At 29.4% G+C, this 12,093-nt stretch overlaps 3 protein-coding genes across 6 annotated transcripts in view; 1 reads left to right on the top strand and 2 right to left on the bottom strand.

Moving 5' to 3' along the window:
- LOC106785191 (fasciclin-2) overlaps positions 1–707 on the top strand; it is a 94,774-nt gene extending 94,067 nt beyond the window's left edge. For all 3 annotated transcript variants that reach the window (XM_014745427.1, XM_014745426.1, XM_014745428.1), the window contains one exon: positions 376–707. In XM_014745427.1, the coding sequence (XP_014600913.1) occupies positions 376–517 (142 nt within the window). In that variant the 3' untranslated portion in view covers positions 518–707. The remainder of the gene's footprint in view (positions 1–375) is intronic.
- A 5,788-nt stretch (positions 708–6,495) lies between these two features.
- Positions 6,496–10,011, bottom strand: LOC106785162 (galactosylgalactosylxylosylprotein 3-beta-glucuronosyltransferase I). 2 transcript variants are annotated; one of them, XM_014745362.1, is made up of 5 exons: positions 9,922–10,011; positions 9,235–9,394; positions 8,071–8,627; positions 7,377–7,673; positions 6,496–7,158 (listed from the first exon to the last, which is right to left on the bottom strand). In XM_014745362.1, the coding sequence occupies exons 1-5, from the start codon at positions 9,934–9,936 to the stop codon at positions 7,060–7,062; spliced, it is 1,128 nt and encodes a 375-aa protein (XP_014600848.1). In that variant the 5' UTR covers positions 9,937–10,011; the 3' UTR covers positions 6,496–7,059. The 2 variants fall into 2 exon arrangements, with proteins under 2 accessions (XP_014600848.1, XP_014600849.1); XM_014745363.1 differs by having other exon boundaries at positions 9,826–9,997.
- Positions 10,012–10,426: 415 nt separating this feature from the next.
- LOC106785163 (tigger transposable element-derived protein 1) lies at positions 10,427–11,973 on the bottom strand. Its single transcript, XM_014745364.1, has 2 exons — positions 11,141–11,973; positions 10,427–11,014 (listed from the first exon to the last, which is right to left on the bottom strand). The coding sequence occupies exons 1-2, from the start codon at positions 11,766–11,768 to the stop codon at positions 10,641–10,643; spliced, it is 1,002 nt and encodes a 333-aa protein (XP_014600850.1). The 5' UTR covers positions 11,769–11,973; the 3' UTR covers positions 10,427–10,640.
- Between the last annotated feature and the right edge of the window lie 120 nt (positions 11,974–12,093).

Here is a 12,093-nt window from a genome sequence, read left to right as displayed (position 1 = left end):
TGTTTCTTAATACTAATTACTTCTTATTTCTCACATATTATTATTTAAAAATTCGCATATACATTGATATTATACTTTGGTTACTTGTATATATAAAATATATAACTACAATAATATATAATACATAGATATTAAATATTAAATATTATATATACACACACACACATACGATCTCTTTTTCTCTCTCTCTCTCTCTCTCTCTCTCTCTCTCTCTCTCTTTCTTTATCTTTCCATATGTGTGTGTGGTGTGTGTGGTGTGTTCGATGACGAAAGAAAATAAAAAACACGTTGAAATTTGGTCTGAACATATATATATATTTTTTATAATAGAAAACTATAATATAATAATAGAATAAATTGTGAATTTGTTTTCAGAGACGAGAAAGAACCGTTGAAGGAGGAGAAGAAAATAACACCGATCATCGATTCTGGATTACGTAGGGAAACGTCGGTAACCTTTGATGGCAAACGATCCGTTTCGAAGACCGGTTTCGTTGGAAAAGATTCGGCCGTTTAGATATTCTTCCGGCGTACTAGATTGTAAAAGATTCATCATCCTTTCTCACTATCTGTTTAAATTATTTAAATACTTATTATTATTTCCTTTTTTTCTTACGGTATTATTATTATTATTATAATAATAATTATAATAATATAATGCCTTTATTTTCTCGCAGGCATCGTTCGACAAGAATATCAAAAAAAAAGAAAAGAAAAAGAAAGAAAAGAAACGTGTTCTCGACAATTATCAACGAAAATTATTAATATTGATATAAAACGTGGATATTGATTACGAATATACATTTACGAATTCACGCGTGCATACATACACGTAACGTCAAACACATGACGTAATAATAAACACCGTGTATATATTCGTACGTTTACGAGTCGAGTGTACGCATTTGTCAAATGGTTTATTATAACTCTTCACTATTTTTTAATTTTTTTTTTCTTTTTTTTATTTTTATATCAAACAAATTTGTTAAAAGGATAAGAGTAATTCCACTTTTTTGATTATTAATTATTTAATTTGGTAAAATTTTATCATACACATTAGGGGAAACTTTACTGATTTATTTTATTATTATTATTTCACGCAAACAAAAAATTAACTTAATTTACTAACATTTAAAAAGGTACCAAATTTGTATAACAATTTATTTGACCGCGAAAATGTAGATAATTCGATCTTTAGGATTTAGGAATTAGGATCGATTTTTGACAAATGCAAACGACTCTACTAGGACAAAAGAAATCATTTCTTTTTTCTACCGCGAGGATAATGTTTTCAAATAAAAATTCGTATGTTAGATCATCGTATTTCCCATAACCATTTGATTTCAATCAATTTCGAATCAGAGTAAAGGGAGGAAGATCGTACGAGTTATCAATTTGTACGTACTCTTATCTTTGTGTGTCTATCTGTACGAGTGTATGTATACGCGAATACGTAAGTGTGCGTAATAGTAATTCATATAACTGTTCTTTAAAAAAAATCGTTAAAGAAGAAAGTCATAGAACTAATTACAAATTTTTTCTCTAACTCTTCGTGTGTGTCTCTCTCTATCTCTCTCTCTCTCTCTTTCTCTTTCTTCCTCATCTCGTTCTCTTTAAAACGATCTTTTTATCTATCTTTATTTTTGTGGAGAAAAAGATCGAAAAAGAAAAAATAGGAAAAAAAGAAACACAAAAATAGCTGGGGCAATCAAATTTAAACGAAAAAAGTGTGTGTTAGTGAAGTAGGGTAGTACGTTAGAAAATTTTCAATCAGATATTATAGTTCGTCGTTTTAGATAGGGAAAAGATAAACAACAAACAAACAAACAAACAAAAACGTATTCTCAATGTATTTCTAACGTATTACGTAGATAATATATATATATATATATATATATAATATATATATCAAAAAATTAAACACAAAAAGGAAAAGGAAATAATAACGAGAATGAATAATTATAATTAAAGTTTGATAGAGATCGCTTATACAAATATTTCAATAAATTTAACACACACGTACACATTACACGTGCACCAACACGCACATATATATATATATATAAATATAAGAGGAAAGATGAAAGAAGAAGAAGAAGAAGAAGAGAATGTGAAAGAAAATATCAAAATTGAAAAGGAGGAGGAATAGAAGAAGAAGAAGAAGAAAAAGAAAAAGAAAAAAGAAAAGAATTGACGAGAAAAAATATACAGAGTGTACAAAATTTCATCCACCGACATTGGTAGAACCCAGGAATGGAAGATAATGTTGTATATCGTTATAGTTAGTTTTTTTGGTCGATGCTACTGCGCTTCGAGGCACATAATTTAAACAAATGAAAAAAAAAAGAAGAAGAAGAAGAAGGAAAAAAAAAATTAGAGAATAATCAAACACCCACACAACACAGTCTAGTACGCTGGATTAGTTTATAAGTGCACGAAACGTTGGGTGCCCGCACCCAACTCCCTTCCCATCCCCTTCCCCAACCCCCCTTTCATTCGTTCGTGCAGATGATCGTACATTTTTTTTCTCATACTTTTCTTTTTTTTTTCACGCACGATACATCTGCCACGAAGAAGGAAAGAGAAGAAAAAAAAAAAAAACAAAATTTTCTAATCGCACTCTGTTGCATAATTTTCTTTTTTAACCTTCTTTCGATGATCTTTTCAAAATGGGGGATGAAAAAAAAAAACGATTAAATAGATTGCACGAATGAAATGATGAAACAATAAAGTTAAAATATAAAAAAATAAAACACGGTGAAGAAGAGAAAAAAAAGAAGAATAATAATAATAATAATAATAATAATTAACGAGAGCAATGGAGAGGTCCTCGGAAGAAGGTCGGCAGAGTTTTTTCATTATTCTATATAACGTGTATATATATATTTTCAAGATTATTCTTTCCTCTCCTCGCCTCCAAACCCCCCCCCCTCTCTCTCTCTCTCTCTCTTCTCTCGTAACTCACCTTGTAACACTACTTATCTACCTCCCAGATCCACTCGATATAATAATATTCATTTTTGATTTAGGAAACTCATAGAACTGACGACATTACTTTATTAGTTTCATTTATATATATATATATACTGTGGGGGTTTAGTTAATAAAAATTATTATTTTTATAATGGGTCTCGGCTGTATCGAAAAAAATAATATAATAATCAATTATAATTAACATTTTGCTATAATACAATTGGATGAATATAATTAGATTTTGTTGTTTTGTTTTATTTACATCAAGTTCGTGTCATATGTTATAGATAATTAATTATCGATTTATTAATTCGACTTTTTGAGAACCGAGAAAACATATTTATTTGAATATTAAAAAAAAAGAAAAAGAATTAGGATATCAAGAAACATATTATATTCATCCAATGAGAGAAAAATAATACTCTTGAAATATATTTCAAATCATTTCTATGGTAAAGATGAATTTTTTTGATACAACCGATAAATAATATAGAATTATTTTGAGTAATAATTTTTTATATTAACTCGCTATATACGAATATATATATATATATATATATTATATTAACTCGCTATATACGAATATATATATATTCGTGATTATCTTTAAATTTTTATTTTTCTTTTTTTTTATTTCACATATCTTACATTCTTCTTTTAAAGACTGACTGACTCTCTATCTATCTATCTATCTATCATTTTTTGTTTTTTTTTTGTTTTTTTAAACATACCGGTGGAGACGCAACCCGAAAGTCATGTATAATTATCACGAATTAAATAATTAATTATGATTCGATTTAATTTGATCATTTCATCGAAATTCTATTTTATTCTAATTTTAACATTAGTTGTATTATTTGCAATCATACTACCATTCATATATATTCCTTCGTGTTTTTTTAAACTTTGTCGAAAATGTTTGAAGATTTATGTGTTCTTGATTTTATGCAATGGGTTAATACTCGACATTACAAAATCGTACTACGAACCTTTGTGAACAACCTTGACAAAACCTAGACGAAACACTTCTATTATTAAATTGACCAATAATAAGCTCATGCGGTATTTTTTTTTTTTTTATTTAAACAAAATAACAGCTAAAGCTTATATTGGCCAATATAATACTTTCTATCTATCTATCTATCTCTTTTTAGTATTATTAATTGTTATTTTATATTATTTTTTACTGGCATTTATTATAAACGGGAAAATCGTCTCTCTCTTTTTCACTCACTTTCCACTCTTTTATCTATTTATCTATCTATCTATCTATCTATCTATCTATCTCTCTCTCACTCTCTCTCTTTAAATATACTTACATATACATACGTATATAGAGTGAACGTAATCGATGGCATTTCGAGGGATCGTTTTCGTAAGTTTTTAAGAAGGTAATTATAAAGATAAAAGACAAAGATGAAAAAAAAAAAAAATAATTAATTAAATAATTAATTAAATAAATAAATAGGAATGCGAACATAAGCTTGCCTGTTTCCACAAAAGAGTCTACAATGCGTGTTGTTAGTTGTAATACCCCCCCCCCCCCAAGTCACATTCGTTTACGATACAATTTTGTTCGTTCCGAATTTATTTCGAATTTATTAATAAAGAAAATAAAATAAAAGAAAAGAGAGAAGATTTGGAATTTTCCAAAACTCAAATATTCATGATATTGTATCGTAAAAATGTGAACGACTTTTAAAAAAAAAAGAAAGAACAATACATACGCTTGTGGACTGTTTAATTGCCCTTAAGGAATATACAAACAAAAAAAAAAAGATAAAAAGTAAAAAAAAAAAAAAATAATTACAAGTATATTGTGTAATAAGGAGTTGGCTTCTTTGCAAAAACGCAGTTTTAAAAAAAAAATATGTGATACGTTTTTGTAAATGCTTGTGTAAACGTTTCTCGTCCTTGTCCCAAGCCCCTCCCCCCACCCCCTCTCTAAACCCTAAGAAAAGAAAAGAAAAAAAAACACCTTGTAAAATTTAAGAATGATAAATTTAAGGGAAAAAAAAAGTTTTCGATAGATTTAGGTGAAGATGATGATGATGATGATGATAATGTGGATGATGATGATGATGATGATGATTGTAACGCGAGTTGTTGTTGAAGATCGTGTTCGCGAGAAGGAAACTCTTTATCGAACAAATTAATAAATAAAAGAAGAAGAAGAAGAACAAGAACAAGAGAGAAAAAAGAAGATTGAGAAAGTATCCTTAGTAACAATAAGTGGATTTCGAAAAGAAAAAAAAAAGAAATGTTGGTTTTCGTTCATCATTATTATATTCGGTGTGTTTGTTTCCATCTCGCGAAAATGATTTATCAACGTTCGAGTAGCTTTTTTACGTAACGTGAGAAGAAAAAGAGTTTTGCCAAATGTATAAGTACTTATTAGCTATTAAGTCATTATTAGCTCGTAAACGACATGTGAGAATTAATGATTATAATTATATGTATATATATATAATAATACAAAAGCATCGATCTAGACACGACAAAGAGAGAAGAAAAAGAAAAAGAAAAGAATAGAATAGAATAGAATAGAATAGAATAGACTAGAGTAGAATAGAAAAGAAATGAAAAGAAAAAAAACGGTGGATTGCGATTTGCGAAGCAAAGATTGTTTTTCTTTTCTTTTTCTTTTTTCTCTCTTTCTCTCTCTCTCTCTATCTCGTCGAGACGATGTTTCCAAAAAATTTGGAGAGAAAATAGGAGGAGGCTTCAACGTTAAACTTCTTTAACACTTGTTCAAGCAATTTTGTATCTGCCGCCAAAATGATCGTAAAAAAAAAAAATTATATAAAAAAAAAAGAAAAAAAAAATTATGGAACAAATGGAAAAAAAAAAAAAACAAATATAAAAACCTGGAGCGTAGCTCTGTCTCATTCTCTCTCACACTTTCTTCTCTCTCTCTCTCTCACACATTTTTGTTTTCTTTTTTTGCATATAGAGCTTTCCGTGAAAAAAAATCAAAAGAGGAAAAAAAAAGTATTACTACGCAGCTTCCAATTTGTAATAAAATAATATTTAGCGAATATTATTATTTTTTAATTTTTTATTATGATTATTATTATTATTATTATTATTATATTATTATTATTGTGGAAAGTTTATAAATGTAAGGCATATTTTTTATGTATGCTTTTTCCTGTACGTGAGAAAAACGTACCCGAATAAAGAATTAAAAGACATTTTCAAAAAAACAATTCAAAGAAGATATTAAAAAGAACGACATTGAAAAGGGCTCGTGAAATTTTCGCAATGGTCAAATTTTTTAAGCCTTTTTTACATTAGGGAATCACTTTCTCATTTTCTTTTTAAGTTTAAGGTAACGTTCAACTTGAAAGACCCTATGAAATATTAAAATTTATAATTTATTAGACAGTTTATGGGGAAAAATGTTCGATAAATATTCGCGTTAGGGGGTTTCTTGGAATTTTTAATTACCCGAACCATAGCTTCGTGTCAACGATATTTGACTCCCTAAAAATGGGTTAAAATAATTTCTTTTAAACACACACGTTTATTCTGTATTTATTTATTATAAATATTAGAACGAATGTTATAACACTTGGAAATAAAAAATTTGATAACTATATTCGTAAATGTGCGTGTATATACACTTTTACTATTTGTAAAAATAAATAATATCAAATCCCCCCGCATTACAGTTTATTTTGGATTGAGATGAAATTATTTGCGAGAGCCGATATCGATTAAATTAAATGTAAATAATAATAACAATATAAAGTAGATTTAATTGAAAAGTAAAAAGTAAAAAATCGTTAGGCCGATGGTTTTTCAGCCGCTATATTCGTTCGTCGATATAATAAATTCCTACCTTATCAAACAACAATTTTCAAATAGAATCATTACAACAAAACAACAGATCTCTCTTTTATTAAATTTAATCTATATCACGTTGAAGTGAAAAATTATTATGTTGATTGCATAAAACCCACATTATCAGTTTGTAGATTCAAATCCATCACAAAAGTCGTGTTCATCTCATAGAATGAACTGAAACTGTAGTTAACAAACGAAGACGTGTGTATCTTTTACGGAAGATACATTGTCATGATTTTAGACTTCTATCCCAAAATCCGAACGCATCCCTTTCTTTATTAATGATTGCTCAACGCTCAATCGTGGTGGTTCCGTTCGCGTATGCCAAACGTATACCTGCAATTTTTGATGAAAAAACATTAAAGAAAAACACCATGAAATTTCGTAACAGTAAATAGACTATTATCTGTTGTAATAAATATAACTTTAGTCAAAGAGAAATTATTTGACTAGCTATGATAGAAATATTAAGTACATACAAAATGTTACTAAGATTAGTGTTAAGTTTTTACCTATACTTGCTACCTGAAATAAAGATCCCAAATGTTACTCACTTTTGTACAGGAATCAGCTAAAGGTTCCAATTCATCCTTAGTAACAATATGTCTAAGAATCTCGCTCTCTTGATAACCACTCTCAACGTCATAAGAAAATAATGCATCCTTATTCTCTAATAGGAGTTTCAGGTTGATAGCAAAACCTGCCATATCTATAGGAAACGGTCTGTTGGGCTTCCAAGCAGCATTAAAGCCGACTACTTTATTAGTTACATTATCACAAATAGGTTTCTCCACCATTAGACCACCAACGAGGCCCACCGGCCAAACGCCGACCTTTTGAATCTTTCTCATCTGAAATATGTGCAGCAAGTTGGCTTGGCTCAAGTTTTCTCAACAGGGAGAGAATTTCTCCCTTGGGGGCAATTGTAGGGTTTCAAGAAGGGGGATGATAGGGATTAATATTCAGCTAAGTTTACTGTCTTGTAGATTATGTACGAAACTATAACATCGATTATTGAACATCATGAGTTATTCATTTGCGAAATTAAATTATTATTTAATGACCCAGGTGTTTTAGGAAATTCTGTTCTAATAAAATTAAGAAATTGAGTTGAATTAGTTTGAGTAAAGTAATAGAAGGTTGATAACTACCCGACATAGTTATTTTATCTTTTAAGAATATATGTTAAGTTGATGGAAAAATAATAGTGTAATTTTTATAAATAATATTATTGGATTATTTCGTTACCTCTTGGAATAATTTGACGGAATAAGTATTATCGTCATCGGCAAAAAATACAACACCGTTATCGCTTGAATCACAATTTTTCCTTAGCCAACGTAAAGCTGCATTTCGTTGCTCAACACCTCGCGGCTTTTTCCAATTAGGATCGTCCTTACCAAGTTTATAATTAGGAGGAGTAGCCGTGGCTAAATGAGTATAAGTCATTAATGAACTTTCCTTGAGTAATCTCGAGACAAGTTTTGTCCTCTCTGACGAGTCCTCGACGATTATCCAATGGAAATTTGGCACAAGTTGAAAAGTTTGGGATAGGCGGGTCAATTCGGCCTTTTGTACGGGCCTGGTAAAAGTTGGCGTTATTGCGTATATCCTTGTTTTTTCGTTCGTTGCATTCGTACTTTTGTTATTGTACGTTGTTTGTCTCAAATACATTTCCATAGCTCTCAGTAAATTACTTTGCGAGGCTATATAGTCACTGTTAGATTCTAAGATGTTATTTTGTGAAACTAGGAATGATTCTAATCCATTCCACATCGCCTGCCATTTATTTGTTTCTAGATAATCTGTAGAAGGAATATTTTAAAAGATTGTACAAAATTATTCGATAAAATGTTTAAAGTTAAGCAATGCGTGCGATTAATCTTTAAAGCAATCGATGTCAGAAAATAATGCAAATTAATAAATATTATTATTTCTAAATGTAATCGCGTAACACATGAAATCATGAAAAAAAAAAAAAACAAAAAAAAATACGTTAGTATATAATCTCAATCAGGGACGTTAAAAAATGATAATAAAATGTGCATAAAAAGCGGTTATATTTAAAACGTGCATATCAAACCGAATCAAATATTATGTTATTTTGTTTTTTTTTTTCTTTTTTGTTATTTCTTTTATTTTATATTCCTTTTCATCTTGTAATCCAAAATTAAGGGGTGGGGGGGGCATCGAATTATTATTTAACTTTTTAATCAGAAATAATCCCCTTCAATAAGATAGTTTTTGTCTTTTGTACTATTTGAATTTGGCACCAAAATTATACAGAAGCGGCCATCATTAGTATAGCGTTTCTCTCTGTTCCCCCTCTCTTTCTATATCCATGCAATAACACCAGTAAGCAGCAGAGACACTAGAAAAATATATAATCTACGGATCGGATAATAAACTCACGAGTATAGTTTAGTGTTGCAATAAGAGCTATCACTACGTAAATAAGAAAACTTTTTCCACAGGAGTGAAGCAAGTATCCGAATATCATTCGACGTTTCATTGTTAATTCGTTGCCCGACAAAACACCACTCTCTTCCATATTGATGTTACAACCACGGAGCTATATACAAGGAGAACGAATGCAGTTTTATAAATGTGTCTACGTATATGCAGTATTAAAGGATGATTTTTATTGTCACTAGAGAGCGCGTCGATTCGTTGGGTCAAACTTTTCAAATATATATAGTTGTACCTTTAACTTAGGAAAAAAATAGATAAATAAATCAAGGAAGTAAATAAAAAATTGTAAACTAAAAAAAAGTGAAACAATTAGTTATGATATCACAAAGTCAAGAGAAAAAATAGCAATAGCATGAAAAAAATGTCGATAAATTATCCTATATATATCTGTAAAAAGAAACTGTGAAATGGAATCAATTGATCTTTAACTCAATTATTCAGTATAAAAATGAATAATACTGGATGTAAAATGTAATTGACAGTTACATTAAGCTTAGACAGTAAACTACAAAATCAACAATATAAAATAACCTGTTGAGCTGTAAGAAAATTAATCGATTAATTAACTATAATTAATGGATAACTCCCAAACACCACCACCACCACCCTCGTGGAGAATTATCGTACCCAATCTTTACTCATTTTCAACGACACAAATTCGACGAGAATGCGTATCGCGTTCGTTCTCCTTGTATATAGGCTTCGTGGTTACAACTTTCATTTTCCAAATGGCCGCTCATGTTCCTTCAACAACCATGAGTCGACATCTATGTTCATTGTTTCGTATCTGTCAAATAGTTTCAGTGTCTAATTTTTGATGGCGCACTCAAGTCTAGCTTCCTCAACATTTTAAATTCGAACTCATTTTTGTAGATTCGTTTAATACTTGTTTCTTTTGTTATTTATTAGTGCACATGTTATTGGGTTGGCGCAACAATAATTAATTTTTAATATTTTTAAGAAATATATATATTATTAGCACTTGTACTATCAGGCTGGTACAAAAGTAATTACAGTTTTATAAAATGAAAAGACTTTTATATACATAATTTAAATGTTGAATTATCGTTAGATAATAAACATTGGTTGTATAATATAATTTTTTAAATATAGGTAATAAAAATATGTTGACATATTTCAAATCATTTTTATTGATCTTATTATTTTTCATATAAGAAAATTAAATAAAAACGTAAAGATATAAACTTGGAAACGTTTATTTCCAATAAAAAACAAGGAATTTATGTTTGAGATTAAAGATTCTCTCTCTCAATGTCCGTCATCACTGTTCAATATTAATGGCCTAACTAATTATTTTTTAACGAGCCTAATGTTTTTCCTTCATTTTACGTATCTTCATTTTTATTCTTAGGTACAGTTTTATTATGTAATTTTAACAAGAGCTCTCTATAAGGAGCTAAACATTTTTCCAATTCTTTTCTAAACTTTTCCCTTCGCACAGTTGAAAGATCATTTTCTATAAAGAACGTTTTTAATTGTTCACCCAATTCTAGTCCCTTGTTCAAAGCACTTAAATCGAAATTTGCGTCCGATTCTTTATCCATATTTTCGTTTACCAATATATTGGAAGATGTGTCAATCAATTCCATCAGTTCCTTTTCATTTAAAATCTCTTCTCGAAACAGTTCTTCTAAATCTTCACGGTTTTTCTCTTTTTTAAACCCTTTACCAGTTACGCGAGAAGTAACATTTACTTTTTCTAGAAGTGAATTATCATTTCCTTTTTGGATCATTTTCAAATAATTACATGACCGTTTCTTGAAAATATTTTTGGACATACGAGAAATTTTATTAGAATTACACAGTACAGGTAATCGAGACTTACCTTTGTTTTTCATTATTCTAGTACTTAAGGAACGATTTGTTAACATTGGATTTATCAAGAGATTTTCTGCTAAATTTGTACACATATCAAGTGTGATACTTTCTTTATAAGCGTCAAGATTTTCAGGCGATTCCGCCTTAAACTTATAGGCAGTCTGTTCACCTTGAAATTTAATATTATGCAACGAGTATCTTTTTTTTAAATTTTCTAACCACCCTTTACTTGCACTAAATTTGGACTGTTTTTTGTCATCCGCAGAAGGACCCCTAATTTCTATCAAATGATTGTAGATTTGTAATGCCTTTTCTTTGATATGATTGCCATTAACAGGAATATTTTTGGCAATACAATCGTACAACCAAATCATTAGATCTCGTTCCATTTTAACTATATCAATATCTCGATTGCGTGTCGTACGTTTAGCACCTAAGGGACAACCATCTGCCATTGTTTTCCTTATTTTTTCCTCATTTCTCTTCAAGGTTCTAATCGTAGATTCGTTTAAATCGAACGATTTGCCAACAGACGATATCCTTTCTCCATCCTTCAAACGATTTAAAATTTCTACTTTGTCCTCGAGAGATATAAACTTTCTTTTCAATTGCCTTTTCTCATTTTTGTCAGACATTATATTCAAACTTAGGATTAACAATTATTTTCGGATTAATTTTACAATTATTTCATTACGTTTATAAATAATATTATCTTAAACATCGTTTTTTTAACGGTGTTCAATTACGATAAAGTATATTAAACGAGCGAAAAATACTTCCTTAAATATTACTCTTTACGTCTAAAGCTATTAAAAACAAATCGTCTACTGAAAAGTCGATTAAGTAGAGGAAATGGCAGCAGCAACGGAAGTTCGGCGTCGCTATTGGATAAAGAAAGTCACTAGGCAGCCAATAATATCATTGAGCTACCACAGCGGCAGTAGCAGCAACAGCATAATA

The sequence above is a fragment of the Polistes canadensis genome, unplaced genomic scaffold (genome assembly GCF_001313835.1).
Source record: "Polistes canadensis isolate GaletaPanama2010 unplaced genomic scaffold, ASM131383v1 scaffold_46, whole genome shotgun sequence".
Lineage (NCBI taxonomy): Eukaryota > Metazoa > Arthropoda > Insecta > Hymenoptera > Vespidae > Polistes > Polistes canadensis.
This window is presented reverse-complemented; position numbering and strand designations above follow the sequence as displayed.